The sequence below is a fragment of the Equus caballus genome, chromosome 3, assembly GCF_041296265.1.
Source record: "Equus caballus isolate H_3958 breed thoroughbred chromosome 3, TB-T2T, whole genome shotgun sequence".
NCBI lineage: Eukaryota > Metazoa > Chordata > Mammalia > Perissodactyla > Equidae > Equus > Equus caballus.
The window spans coordinates 17,161,438-17,174,218 of NC_091686.1; the positions used below are offsets into that span (position 1 = coordinate 17,161,438).

At 52.8% G+C, this 12,781-nt stretch overlaps 1 protein-coding gene across 9 annotated transcripts in view; it reads right to left on the reverse strand.

Annotated features, from left to right (window-relative positions):
- The window catches only part of TK2 (thymidine kinase 2), a 43,511-nt gene that overhangs the window by 22,540 nt on the left and 8,190 nt on the right, over positions 1–12,781 (reverse strand). For 6 of the 9 annotated variants that reach the window (XM_070261905.1, XM_023637125.2, XM_023637124.2 and 3 more), the window contains exons 5-7: positions 10,673–10,762; positions 8,574–8,647; positions 202–290 (exon numbers count right to left, since the gene is read on the reverse strand). In XM_070261905.1, the coding sequence (XP_070118006.1) occupies positions 202–290; positions 8,574–8,647; positions 10,673–10,762 (253 nt within the window). The remainder of the gene's footprint in view (positions 1–201; positions 291–8,573; positions 8,648–10,672; positions 10,763–12,781) is intronic. The other 3 variants (XM_070261908.1, XM_070261907.1, XM_023637127.2) reach the window with 1 other exon arrangement.

Sequence of the window (12,781 nt, forward strand, 5' to 3'; positions counted from 1 at the left end):
TTGAGGAAGGCCAGGGTGCTTCTCCAGGAGGGACAAGAAGCCCCAAATTCTGCCTGACTTTAGGGAGAAAGCTGAACTACTGTGGGGAGCCAATCACAGGTGGTTAAGGTGACTACCTGCTGGCTGGGGGCCTGGACAAGCACACCCTCGCTGGGCCCAGGGGCGGGAGGCAGGGAGGGAGGCTGGGAAGGGGAGGCTCACCTATCAAATCGACAGACACATCAATGTTCCTCACGATCCAGTCAAACCACTCCGACAGAACCACATAGTCCACTTCAGGCATCTTCCCGCTGCAGTGAGAGTTGTAAAGGTTTGTTCGCCTATAAGAAAGCTTCTGGGATATGCCATTCCCCAAAAGGACCTGGGGATGGCTTTCATTGAAAGGGCATGGCCAAGGGCACCGAGGCCTGGTGTGATCCACATGATATTGGACGAGCAGTGATGCCAGGACCCTAAACACCTCCGACCTTCCACTGCCTGGGGACGGGGTATGGTATAAACGCACCAAGCGGCACGGCACTGCCCGGTGGGAGAACTCATCTGGATCTCAACTCCAAGCAGAGAAAGGGGCTTTGAAGGCCGTTCCCTGAGAACAGGGACAGTGCTCAGGTTGGGAGGCGGAGCAGCAAACCAATTTCACCTCTGGAAACTTATTCTGTGAAATGACCATGGATACCACTGTAGCACTGTTTAAAATAATTAAAAACTAAGTCGTGGGCCTGGCCCCACGGCCGAGTGGTTAAAGCTCCACAGCTCTGCTTTGGTGGCCCAGGTTTGCGAGTTCAGATCCTGGGCGCAGACCTGCTCCACGCACAGCCATGCTGTGGTGCTGTCCCACATACAAAAGAGAGAGGAGGACTGGCACAGGTGTTAGCTCAGAAGGAATCCTTCCCAGCAAAAAAAACACAAAAAACACAAAAACTAAATCTTGGTACATCTATATAACAGAAAACCATGCAGTAACTGAAAGATGACATTGTAAAATAATTTTTAATGACATGGAAAATGCTTATAATCTAATGTTCAATGAAAACAGCAGGCTATAAATCTGCGTAGATAGTATGACCCAACCATATTTTCAAGAGTATTCACTCACACATTTTGAAAAAACACTGGAAGAAAAACCCCAAAATGTTAACAGTACTTTTCTTTGAGCTTTAGGACCATGGGAGACTTTTATTCTTTTTTTTTTTTACACCTTTCTGTACTTTCCACAATTGAACAACATATTAGTTCTCCAATCAAGTGAGGGGGGGACATTACTATGTATTGAAAGTGTTATCTGAAAAATAAAGGAAGGAAGAAATAAAGAAAGGGCCAAAGAGTGAAGAGAGACCTGGCGTCCATCCCTGACTCCTGCGGGCTTCCTCAATCCCAGGAGGAAACAAACAGGAAGGGGACAGAAGGAACGGCAGCAGATGGAGGAAACAAGTCCATCCACAGCTGAGTGAACTTCAAGGGCCCAGGAGAGGAATTACCCATCCTGGGTACCATCTTGGATCTTCTGAGAACTGGGTTTGGTGAGACTGGCTACGGGGCGATATGGACTGAGCTGTGTGCCGAGGCGGACTCCTGATTGTTGACTAAAGAAAGGGGGCAGGGGAAGAGCCCAGTGGAGGGGTGGCCCAGAGCCGGCCCCCTGCCAGGTGCTGTGAACTGACTCCTACCTGGTGGGAGGAGGTGGGCAGGGATGGGCACGGAGGGAGGCAAGAAGCTGGCACTGCCACAGCCATTTGTCACCATGAGGGAATCATACTGAAGCCACGAACAAGACAGAGTAAGAAAACACAGAGAAAAAGGGCCAGAACCACCAAATGAAAGCAACCCCAAAGCCCCTAGTTAAGAGAGCCAGTAACTACCTCATTGTTCAGGCTACACTGAGTTGGGCTTCAGCTAGTTGTAGCTGAGAGTATCTGACGTTCAAGAAACCAAATCACTCTCTCAACACGTTTTCCTTCTCTGGGAAACAAACTATCTTGTTCTCCAGAACAAAAGTGACTCCAAGGGAATAAGGATTTGCAAAAAGGAAGGTGCAGATCAGCCCTTCCTCTTCTCCACCAAACACACAGCCCAAGGACACAGGACACACAGGCAACTCAGGATGGTGAGCCAGTGAGCAGCGCAGAGGGAAAGCTGCCCCAAACAGTCTCCCGTGTTCCCAAGCCACAGCCAGATGTCAGACTTTGCTCTTGGAGGACTCCACGTGTATCTGCACAACTCAAGAGAGATTCTGTCAAATCCCAGAGCTGGGAGGATCCCCATAGCTATGACCACAGAACCGAGCCAGAGTTCAGGCCACACGTAGCACAGTGTTAACCAAAACCCTACCAACTACCACCACAGAAAAGCGTCACGTGTGCATGGAGGTACACGGAGATATGCAGAGGGGGCTCACACCTGCGGGGGTCTCTGGGGCCTGAGAGCCACTGCTCCCCTGGAAATTGTCTCCAGGTGGTCTCAGGACACCTCCTGGGTGGCTCAGGGGCCTCCCATCACCTCCTCCCAGCCCATGCTGGCTTCCCCCACCCGGGGCTGAGAGCAGACAGAGGAGGCAAGACCTCCCTTTCCGATGCTCCTCTGAAGAGGGCCTCCATGGGGACAGTGCTCTGGGGCAGCCTCCCCGAGGGCAGGGTCGGTAGGCAGACCCGCAGAAAACCCCTTCCAAGACTACGGCAGTGATGTGCTGGAAGGTGCAGGGGAATCCGGGACAACTGGCCACTGGCTGAGCTGAGTGAGGATACAGAAGCCAGGTGTCCACGATTCTCAGGGATGTCAGGCAGCAGGTGCTGCTTGCTCCGCATCTGTGGTTTTCCACCCAGGAACTCCTCCCAGTTCCTCCAGGGTCTGGCTTGCGAATGAGGCTCCCAGCACCACTGACAAGCCACTGCTTTTATTTCCACGGAACACACAGACGGTGGCACCTCTATACAGAAAACCCAGCCTCATGTCTCACCGACAGTGGACTGAGAGGGTCACAGTGCCTCCCCCTTATCCCAGGGTGGCAAAATTGAGGGCTTGGGTCCACATGAATCCTGCTGACTGTTTTGTTTGGCACAGTATGCTGCCACTTCCCCCTGAGGCCCAGAGAGCCCCCAGCTTGCACATAACAGGCCAGCACAGAAATCTCACACGCAAATGCCAGCCACCTCGTATACATTCTTTTCTTTTCTTTTCACAAGACCTTGTGAGGTCGATTTTGGTCCCAATTTATAGATGAGGAAAACTGACGCCCAGAGACACTAAGTTCGACTCGGTCTGAGCAGGGAGTCAAGCCTGGCTCTCCGTGGCCCCCGGACCCATATACTGTCTGTTGCATCACTCACCCTCCATGGCTTGTCAACTGAGGGGACTGTGCTGGATCACGTCCAGTGTCTCTTTGGTCTCAGCTCAAGCAAAGCCACAGCTCTCAGGCCCACGACCCAGGCCACGAATCCCCGGTCTGGACCAGAGCGAGGGAGGAGTCCAAGCCCCAGGGCCAGTCAGGGAGGTAGGAGGACCTGCCTATTGTCCCAAATGCAGGGTCTTAATCAGTGTCCCCGACCACCAGCCCCAGGTGAGTCAGCATGTCACCTCCCCAGCCGGGCCCCACCCAGTTTCCTCACTTCTGTTCTTAGAAAACGCCAACCACATGATCTTGCAAAACCTTCGTGGTTCAATTATTCAGCCCACGGGATTCAGGCCACACAATTGCCTGCGAGGCCACGTTAGCTGTGTGAGTTTTGCTCACCACCTTCAGCTTTCTACATCAGCCAAGTGCCCACACCTCAAATGTTCTTTTCTTTAAGGAGACTGTGTAACCAGAATCTTCCTCTTCAGCAATCTCAAACCCCCCACACTCACTGGGGCGGGGGCCGGAAGAGGCAGTCTCTCCCAGGGGGAACTCCTCACTTGTTCTAGGCCCCATAGGCAAGAACGCCTTTTGAGAAATTTTGCTTTGGGGATGCAGAGCTCCAGTCTGTGGGCTTTTCTGGGCCCCCGAGCCTGCAGCTGCAGAAGCAGCGCCATGTCTGTAGCAGTCCTTTCCACCTGGGACCCCAGATTCGAGACCCAGGTTGCAAGGGCTTCAGAGAAAGATGAAAGGACCAACCCCAACACTGAAGGGGCAGCAGCAACTCGCCCCCTGCCTGATGACAGAGCTGTCCACACACGAGCTCCCAGGCAGCAGCTAACACCTCACATGTGCCGTCTGTGGTTTCTACTACCCAGCTGAAGTCCCCACAGGTGGAAACCAAAACATCCTATTCTAGGTACAGGCAAAGGACCCAGCCAAACTCAGTTCTAGGTTTCTTTTGGTTTAGGCTCAAAATAATGGTAACCTGTATTTTTGGGGAGCACAAACCTCTCAAAACATCTACTTTCTCAATAACCCTTCACTGTGGATGACCCACTGCCTCGAGAGAAGCTGGAGCTGTCACGAGGGTGACACAAAGACAGGCCACATTCTATTCTTCCTCCCACCCGTCACTTCTTTAGCTCCAGCCAAAAACACTTTTTACACTGCCCCACTCCTGACCTAGGTAGGAATAAACCCAAGACCCTCAAAACAAAGACAACAACAAAACTCCAACAACCAGAACCTGAAGCAACAAACGTGAAACGAAGAAACCACAGGCGGTGCAGGAAAAAGGAAAGCCTGCCCGTGAAGATCACCAGGGTGGGCCGCCTGGCCCCAAAGACAACGCACAGGGCTGGGCTCTTGCTCTCATGACCCCAAAGGCCCAGGTGAGGCCGCAAGGAAGCCATGGGGACAAAACTCCAGGGGGAAAGGGCCAGGTGTTGGGACAGAGGGCTCCTTGCGGGCCATCTGGCTGTGGGCTTCTTCTGAGGCCTGCCCTTCCAAGAGTGATCCCCCGCCAGCAGGAAGGAGGGGGGGGCCTGTTGGAAATGCAGGCTCCCGGGCCCCATCCTGGACTCAGTGAAGCAGCATCTGCATGTTAACAAGATACGCAGTGACCTGTGGGAGAAGCCGACCGTAAGGCCTGGGGGAAGAGTCAGAGGCCTGACTCCCCTGAGCCAGCACCTGGGGGCTCCAACAGGCCTGAAGCCTCTGGCCTGAATGAGAGAAATCTAGATGTCTCTCGCCACCGCCTCGTTACCTCCGCCCCACACAGCAGAGCACAAGGCAGCTCACCCATCAGTTTCCCGCCCCATCAGGAAGGAGCAGGGGACTACTAACCCCTTCTCAGTTCCTCATCTGCCCAACAGGACCTACCTCAAAGCTGCCTTGACAGTTCAAAGCAGGGGAGTGTGAAGAACCGGGCCATAAATGCAGCTCCTGTCCACGGCCCCGACCTGCTCCTTAGCCACCTGTGCAAACGCCCTGACTTCCGGAACAGAGATGACCTGGGCCAGTTCACAGGACAGTCACCTGCACTGGGAAGGGACTTCTCAGTGCCCCTCCCTTGGTTCTCTGCCTCCTGATCCTGGGGACTCTGGGGCATGTGGCTGAGAGAGGGGGTACTCCAAGCTACACACTAAGCATGGTGCTCGCCACAGATACAGACAGAAGAACCCATTATGGAATAGAATGCAAAATCCAAATGAATGTCCAAGATAAAAGAAGAGACTTCAAAGAAATCTCCAGTTTATTAGTGGGCTGCTTCGGGCTCACAGGCTGGGAGGGCAGCTGGGGAAGCAGCCGCCTGAGTGTGCTTTCCTCTGCCTTTGGGGGACTTCAGTGAAAGGGTGTGAGGAGCACCGCCTTCTCCCATCTCCCTGAAACCCAAGTGGGGGACGGCCTGGCCCTGCAGGGTGCCACAGTGCTCCCAGCAGCCTCTGGAGTGCCCGGGCCATGTGCCAACCAACAGCCTTTGGGCTTCATCACCTGAAACCTGCCATCCTCTCGAGGCTCCAACAGGGTCTTTGGGGCTCTCCCCGCGCTCTGGAGGCTGTATGAACTTAAAACAACTAGATCCCAAGAACAGAAATGAGGAGACTGTAAATTTCTTTCATGGTTCACTGTACCATAGAAATCCTAACACAGATACCAGGCACTGTGGGAGGGCCAGGGGGAGGCACAAATGCGAAGTTACCACGGCAGGAAAAGACCTCAAAAAAATTAAAAGCTACAGCCTTTTCCTGCACCACACACAAAATAGCCCAGGGCAAGGCCCATGTTGTCTGGACCAACACCCTAGACCACAGCCACAGAGGTTAGGAAATACAGAACCGCCCCTCAGAAGCGCTGGAATGAAGGACTCGGGGTGTAGGTAGCCAAAGCCCTCGGACATCAGCTAAAGCTGCTGCCTGAGACAACAAGCAATGACGAATGTCTCCTAGGGAGGCGCTGGGCAGCCTGCAGCTGGCTGGGGTGGGGGGGGGGGGGTGGGCAGCAACTGGCAAAGTCCATGAAGACCAAGGTGAACGAGGATTTGCATAAGGGTCACAAATCCTAAACCAGGCAACTGTTCCCAAGGCTCTCCAGGAATGGATAACAGGAATTAGAGATGAAAAGGCTCAGAGAAGTTTAGGAACTCGGTCGTGCTCACAAAGACTGCAAACTGCAGAGCCAGGATGGGCCCCAGGTGACCTGACTCCCACCCTACTCTCTCCCCCTGACCTCTGGTCATTCCACCCCAGGTTACCCCCCTCAAAAAGAGCCGCTGGCTGCCACAGAAAACCGACCAAGCTGACTGCGATTAGAAAACAGAGAAGCAGCTAAGCGAAGGTCACAGGGACCCTCCCCTACTGCCCAGGGTCCACTCCACAGGCCACACTTTCATCAGAGCAGTAAATAAACACGAAAGGGGCTCCCTTGTTCTCTTCTCTTCTCTCTTGGGCCTGTCCTCCCTCTGGCAGAGGCACTAATGAGCAGGGAGCAAAGAAGAGCAAAGGATTAAATAAACCTAGCAGTGGACACCTCCGCCTCGCTGGAAACCCAGGCAACTGGGGGAGGATGGGGTTCGAGCACCAGGAACACTGCCTGCTGGGAGGGCAGAATCCACAAGAAAATTCTGAGGTCAGAGGACAAAGCTACAGTCGGGACTTGCCCTGGCTGCTGTGCCTGACCCCACATCACCAGCTTAACGCTCGAAGTGGACAGGGGCAGAGCCCATCCAGTCGTTTTAGAGCCACACAGGCCCGACGACATGAATCCATGACAGCTCAAGACCCAAAGGAGAAGCCTTTTTAGTGGCCCCCTCAAAGGACAGGCTGTAAAACAACTGGGGCCGCAGCCTGGGGCACAAATCGGGCTGGAGACCAAAGAAGACCCACAGGTCCCACCAGCCAACAACAGTCAACAATATCAACCAGGGGCTGGCTCTGTGCTGGGTCTGAGCCAGGCAAGTAAACCAGACGTGGTCCCTGTCCGCAAGGAGCTTATGGTCCACTTGGGGGGACACGCAAAAGACAGACAAATAAACATATACTAAGTTGAACCACACGAAACTGCCATTTTTATAAGTCAAACTGGTCAAATATCAACAGTATCACATGGTTCAACCTAATTGAAGTTGTCTTAAATCCAAGGAAGGAAACCAGCAAAAAGAAGTAATCAGGGGTAACAAAGGTCTTGACTGATCTAGACAGGGCGGCTGGGGAGGGTCAGGAGAGGGACATTCAGGACAACAGCTGCAGATGAGAAGGAACAGGGAGCCAACGCAGAGAGAGGAGAGGGCAGAGATCAGGACCAGCTCCACTAGGGAGTAAGAGCAGCGCCCCAAAGCTCAAAGCAGGAAGCGGCAATGTGGGGGGTTGGCAAGGAGAGGGGGACCAGGCACACAGCTTCCCAGGAGCGAGGGGCATGAAAGGAGCTGAAGCCTCAGACCCCAGCCTGCAGCCCATTTCCCCAAGACCCCTAAAAATCAGCAGTCAGCTGAGCACAGGAATGGAGGGCCCCTCGCCTCTGAGGCCTCAGCACTGTAGGCCACCAGAAGTGCCCCCCAGCTATGTCCATATGGCAGAGTTTGCTCCCTTGAGGGCAGGAGACAGTTTTGAGTGAAACCATAACAAACATGACGCACACTGTGCTGGACTGATGGCTCTAGCTGCTCCAAATCTTCATCCTTCCCTGCGCCCTGCATCCTCCCATTTTGCCAGGTCACCCACAAGGGCCCTCCCACCTCTCAGACTCGGGTCGGCTTGTGTGACCTGCTTTGGCCAATGGGACATTAGCACATGTGAAGCAGAGCCCTGAAAAAGTGTTTATGCATTTCCACTGGTGCTTTTGCCCTCTGCCATCACCACGAGCAGTGAATGCCCAGGCTAGCTTGCTGGTCCCAGGAGGAGGATGAGGGCACGAAGAGAGATGAGTCACCCCAGTCACCCTTGCCATCCTAGACCAGCCGACCCCCAGACATATCACTGTGCCCAGCCAAGGTCAGCAGAGCCCCCTGGCCGACCAGCCTAGATGACTGAGTGATCAGTGCAGAGAGCTGTCTGCCTCTGAGGTTTTGTGGTTGTTTGTTACATAGCATTACTGTGACAAGAGATAACAGATACAACACAGTAGGTACTCCACAGACATGGAATCCATACCTATGGAGATACATCAACTGAATAAACAAGTTCCAATTTCATTTCTGAAAATTAATGGTTTAATAAAAAATTATCAGTTGTGCAAACTATGATACCTTCTATACAGGTTTTCCACAAAAATGTATCTTGCACTGTGAATCGACCGCTCCATCAACCGTACCGGTGATGTCTAAAAGAAAACAAGAAGTGATTCACTAACACAGGCAAAGAGGAGGAGGTCAGGAAGCCTCGAAGAATGCCTGTTGCTCCCCCTGCCCATGGTCTGCGCTGAATACAAGAACAGAATGAGACAGTCACCAGAGGAGAACAGTATGTCCCACATTAGGCTCGGCACTGGCCCTGCCTGGGCCCTGGACCCTCCCCACACCCTGAAGCTCAGCGGCCAGTGCAGCAACACAGGGGCTGAGGGCTTGTCAGCAGCAGCCTCTTTCACAGGGGAGGTAAGTCTCAACTGGATTGTGGGTTTGGGGAAGTGCTAGAAAAACTGCTGAGTGCCGTCCCGCAAAGTGTTGTCAAGTGCAAAGTGTGGTTATTATGGACCTAAACAGGGTGCATGTGCTTAAGTGGAGGGATTGGAATGCCTGAGGTAGAGCTCCAAGAGGGCTGGGGTGCAGGTGACAATCTGGGGACTCTGCCATTGGTGCCTGAGGGTCTGGCTTTGTGGAACCCCAGAGAGATGCCAGACCTGTCAACTTCGCCACCTCCTCACAGGGCTGGTTGGGGATCACTGCAGCTCTTTGGAAACCAGGAAGGACTGTGCCCAGGAGGGAGGAGGGTGACCCTGGTGTTGTCCCTCTCTGCCAGGGAGCTCACGCTCTCCACAGATGACCTTTGCCTTTGTCAGTGTCCCTCTGGGAAGCAGGAGGGCCCTTACTCCTGACGCCAACTGGGCAAACACTGCTGTCACTCAGCCTGGCCCACAGAACCCACAGGGCCTGGATCAGAAAATCAGAGGCAGACTCAAAGCCATAACCCAGGAATTCCTGACTCTCTGTCTGTCTGTCCACCTGGCTTCCTTTCCATTTTTCCATCCTCTCCTTACATATGCCTCTCCGCTGCCCACCTTTGCTAGCTCCCCATTCACCCGTCCCTCCTTCAGCTCCTCTTTCCCAGTCTGTCTATGTCTCTCTGCCTCCTTCGTGACAGGTTTCCTTAAACAGAGGAACACACATATGCCCCATGTATTCAGATATATCACATACAATTTAGGTTTGCAGTTGAGTGCCCATGTGGGAAAGGGAGGGTGAATAAAGCAGAAAAAGGCCAGCCTCAGAGGTTCTGATCTGCATCTTTTAGACAGATATTTGGAGAGACAGAAATTCATATGGTCCTGCTCCTATCTTTCCATTAAGACGCAGATTTGTAGAACCATAGCTGTAGCTGCAGGGGCCCAACCCGGGGTCAGACAGGCCCACATCAACGTAACTGGCTATGGGGATCGCCCGTCTCCATGGAGATTCTCCGAAGCCAGTCTCTTAGGTAGTACCTGCCATTCTGAACCACGGGTGCCAAGCAGGATTCCCTCAGCCAGCCTTTCTCCTAAGAGGCTGCCCCTAACGACAATGTCCCTGATGGAAGAGGCCTAAGCAGCCATGTTTATGCCCCAGGATCTGCCCCAACACATGATTGGCCCAGGGATGGACACCTGACCCAACGTGAGCCAATCAGGTTCTTTCTCTCAAGAACTTGAACCAAGAGCCAGGCCTTGTGAAGGTTAGATCAGTGGTTCTCAAACATGTGAGCAAAGCATGTATTAAAATGACCTGGAGATCTTGAGGAAACACAGATTGCTGGGCCTCATCTCCAGAATTTCTGATTCGGCAGGTCTGGGATGGGACCACAAAATGTGCATTTCTAACAGGTTCCCAGGTGCTGCTGCTGCTCCTGCTCCAGGGACCACACTTTGAGAAGAACTGAGTTAAATGGCATTGATCCCAGAAGTGATCGGGTCATGAAAACTGGGGCTCATATGCCACTACAGCAACTCCTTGGCTGGCTGAGGTGGGTGGGCAGGGGCACTGCTGGCTGGTCTGCAGAGAGCTGCAGGAAGACACCGTGGCCCCAGAGACAGAGAAAGCTGAGCAGCACGCAAGGCTCAGCGAGGCCTCCTTGTGAGGTTTCCCCTCTTGGCAATCATATACCCCTTGTTTGAAGAAAATTTTAAGAAAGTTGAAACCAAGCATCTGAAAGGTACCTGAGGACGAGTGTGCTGGTTCAGCATGGTGAGCTGCACGTACGTCTGCAGTGTGAGGCCCCATCGACAGGCGTCACGGTACATGAGACCCTGCAGAAGGGAGAATACAGCAATTTACCTAAAAGTGCTCCATCTGTAGGACACTGGTCTCTTTGGTCACTGATAGCCATCCATAAAACCTATATGGGGCTGAGCTGGGGCCAGAGATGAACCCAACATGGTCACAGGGCCCTCAGAACAGAGTGGACAGAGACAGACACTGGAACAATTACAGGACAGCCCAGTAACAGCTGTAAGGAGCCTATATAAAGTCCCCAGGGAACACTCATTCAGTCACTCAGTAAACGTTCATTGAGGGCCCTGCAGTCTTTTCTCTATTCAGCAGCCAAAGTGAGCCTGTCCAGCCTAAATCAGTTCTTGTCACTCCCCTGCTCAGAAACTTCCAGTGGCTTCCCAGTGCATTCAGAATGAAAGCCAAAGCCCTTACCAAGGCCCACAGGGCCCTAGAGAATCACTGCCATCGTCTCTATCTCCTACCATTCTTCCTCCGGCTCAGGGAGCTTCTGGCCATGTGAGCCTCCTTAGTGTCCCGCCTCAACCCGAGCCCGACCCCATCTCAGGGCCTTCATTTTGCTGCGCCTTCTCTCTGAACGCTGTCCCTCCAGATACCTGCATTGCTCCCTCCCTCACTTCGGTTAGGTCTCTGCTCCAGTGTCACCTTCTCGGAGATGCCCCCCAGCCAGTCTGTCTAAAATAGAAGCCCCACCAGTCCCTCTCTATTGCCTGTAGGTACAAAATACTTCATGCTCCGGATTCCACTTGCTAATAATCTTATTCTGCTCTTTTCCATTTTGCTTTTTTCTCTTGGAAGTAACGAAACCCCAGCGCTCTGCGTTGAAAACTGCAGACTCCTAACTGCGGGTGAAAGATGTCAGAGAGGTCAGGAGAAACACTCCTTCTTGGCTGATGGCTGCAGAAACAACCACCTTTCGGCAAAAGAAACTCGATTCAGATAAAGTGATGAATCCAGACTTTTCACAAAAATATCAGTCCTTCTCTTCTGTCCAGAGTGGAAAGCCATGTAAAAGTATCTAATTCTATTCTTAAGCTGTCATTGTGCCAAGGAGACTCCGACTTCTGAGACTGGGACCGTGCGGGTGAAACGTCACCTCTAACCCTTGACGTCTGCAGCTCCAGTTGTCTCACTTGATAACCCGGCCCTCGTACCTCGCTGGCTCCTAGAGATTATGTTTCTGAGGGTTCTTTATCCCCAAAGACAACGACTGGCATTCCATCTTCTCCCACATGCAGAGACATGAACTCTTTTCATGTCTCTGGGATTCTTTATTCAAAGACTCTGAGAGTCTCTGCCTGATTTAAATGACATCCTTTTACCCGCTTTAGATTTCTTCACAGCTCCTATCACCACCGCCATATCTTACATTGAATTGTCTCCCGCCTCCCCACACTGGAACATTTAGGGCCAGGAGGGCAGGACCTTTGAGTTGCTCACTTCCCCAGCATCTAGAATAGTGTCTGGCACGTGGTAGGCAGGCACTAAACATTGCTTGAATGAATGAATGAACAAGCACCTACTAAGTGCTCGGCAGTGCACTATGTTCTAACAAACAATGGAAAGCCAAACTGGACACAGTCTCTGCCCCTAGTGGAACTCAGAATCTAAAGAACCACACGAGGAGCTGCCAACTGTGTTGCTAGAAATGAGGGGACAGCCCTAGTCCCAGGTTCAAACCTAGATCTGTCATTTACCAGCCGTGTAACCTTGGGAAACTGATTTCAGCTGCAGTTTCCTCCCTGAAAAATGAAACTAATCACGGGAGGGGGGCAGAACCAACATCCCTTTCTTAAGCTCCCTCTTACAGGACCCAGACCCCACCCAGCTGTTTTAAGCAGCCAGAGCAGAGCCTTCTGAACAGGGAAGGAAGTGGAAAGGGCACAGGCTATAGACCCTGCTTGCTAGGTCTACCCTTGGGAAAGGAGGCGGGCAGCTTCACGGGGAGCCAGAGGCAGCCCCTGAACACTGCCAAGTGCAAACTGAAATCAGAGGTTTACCAAGGCCCCTGGTTACTTAGAGACAGGTCCTGGGGA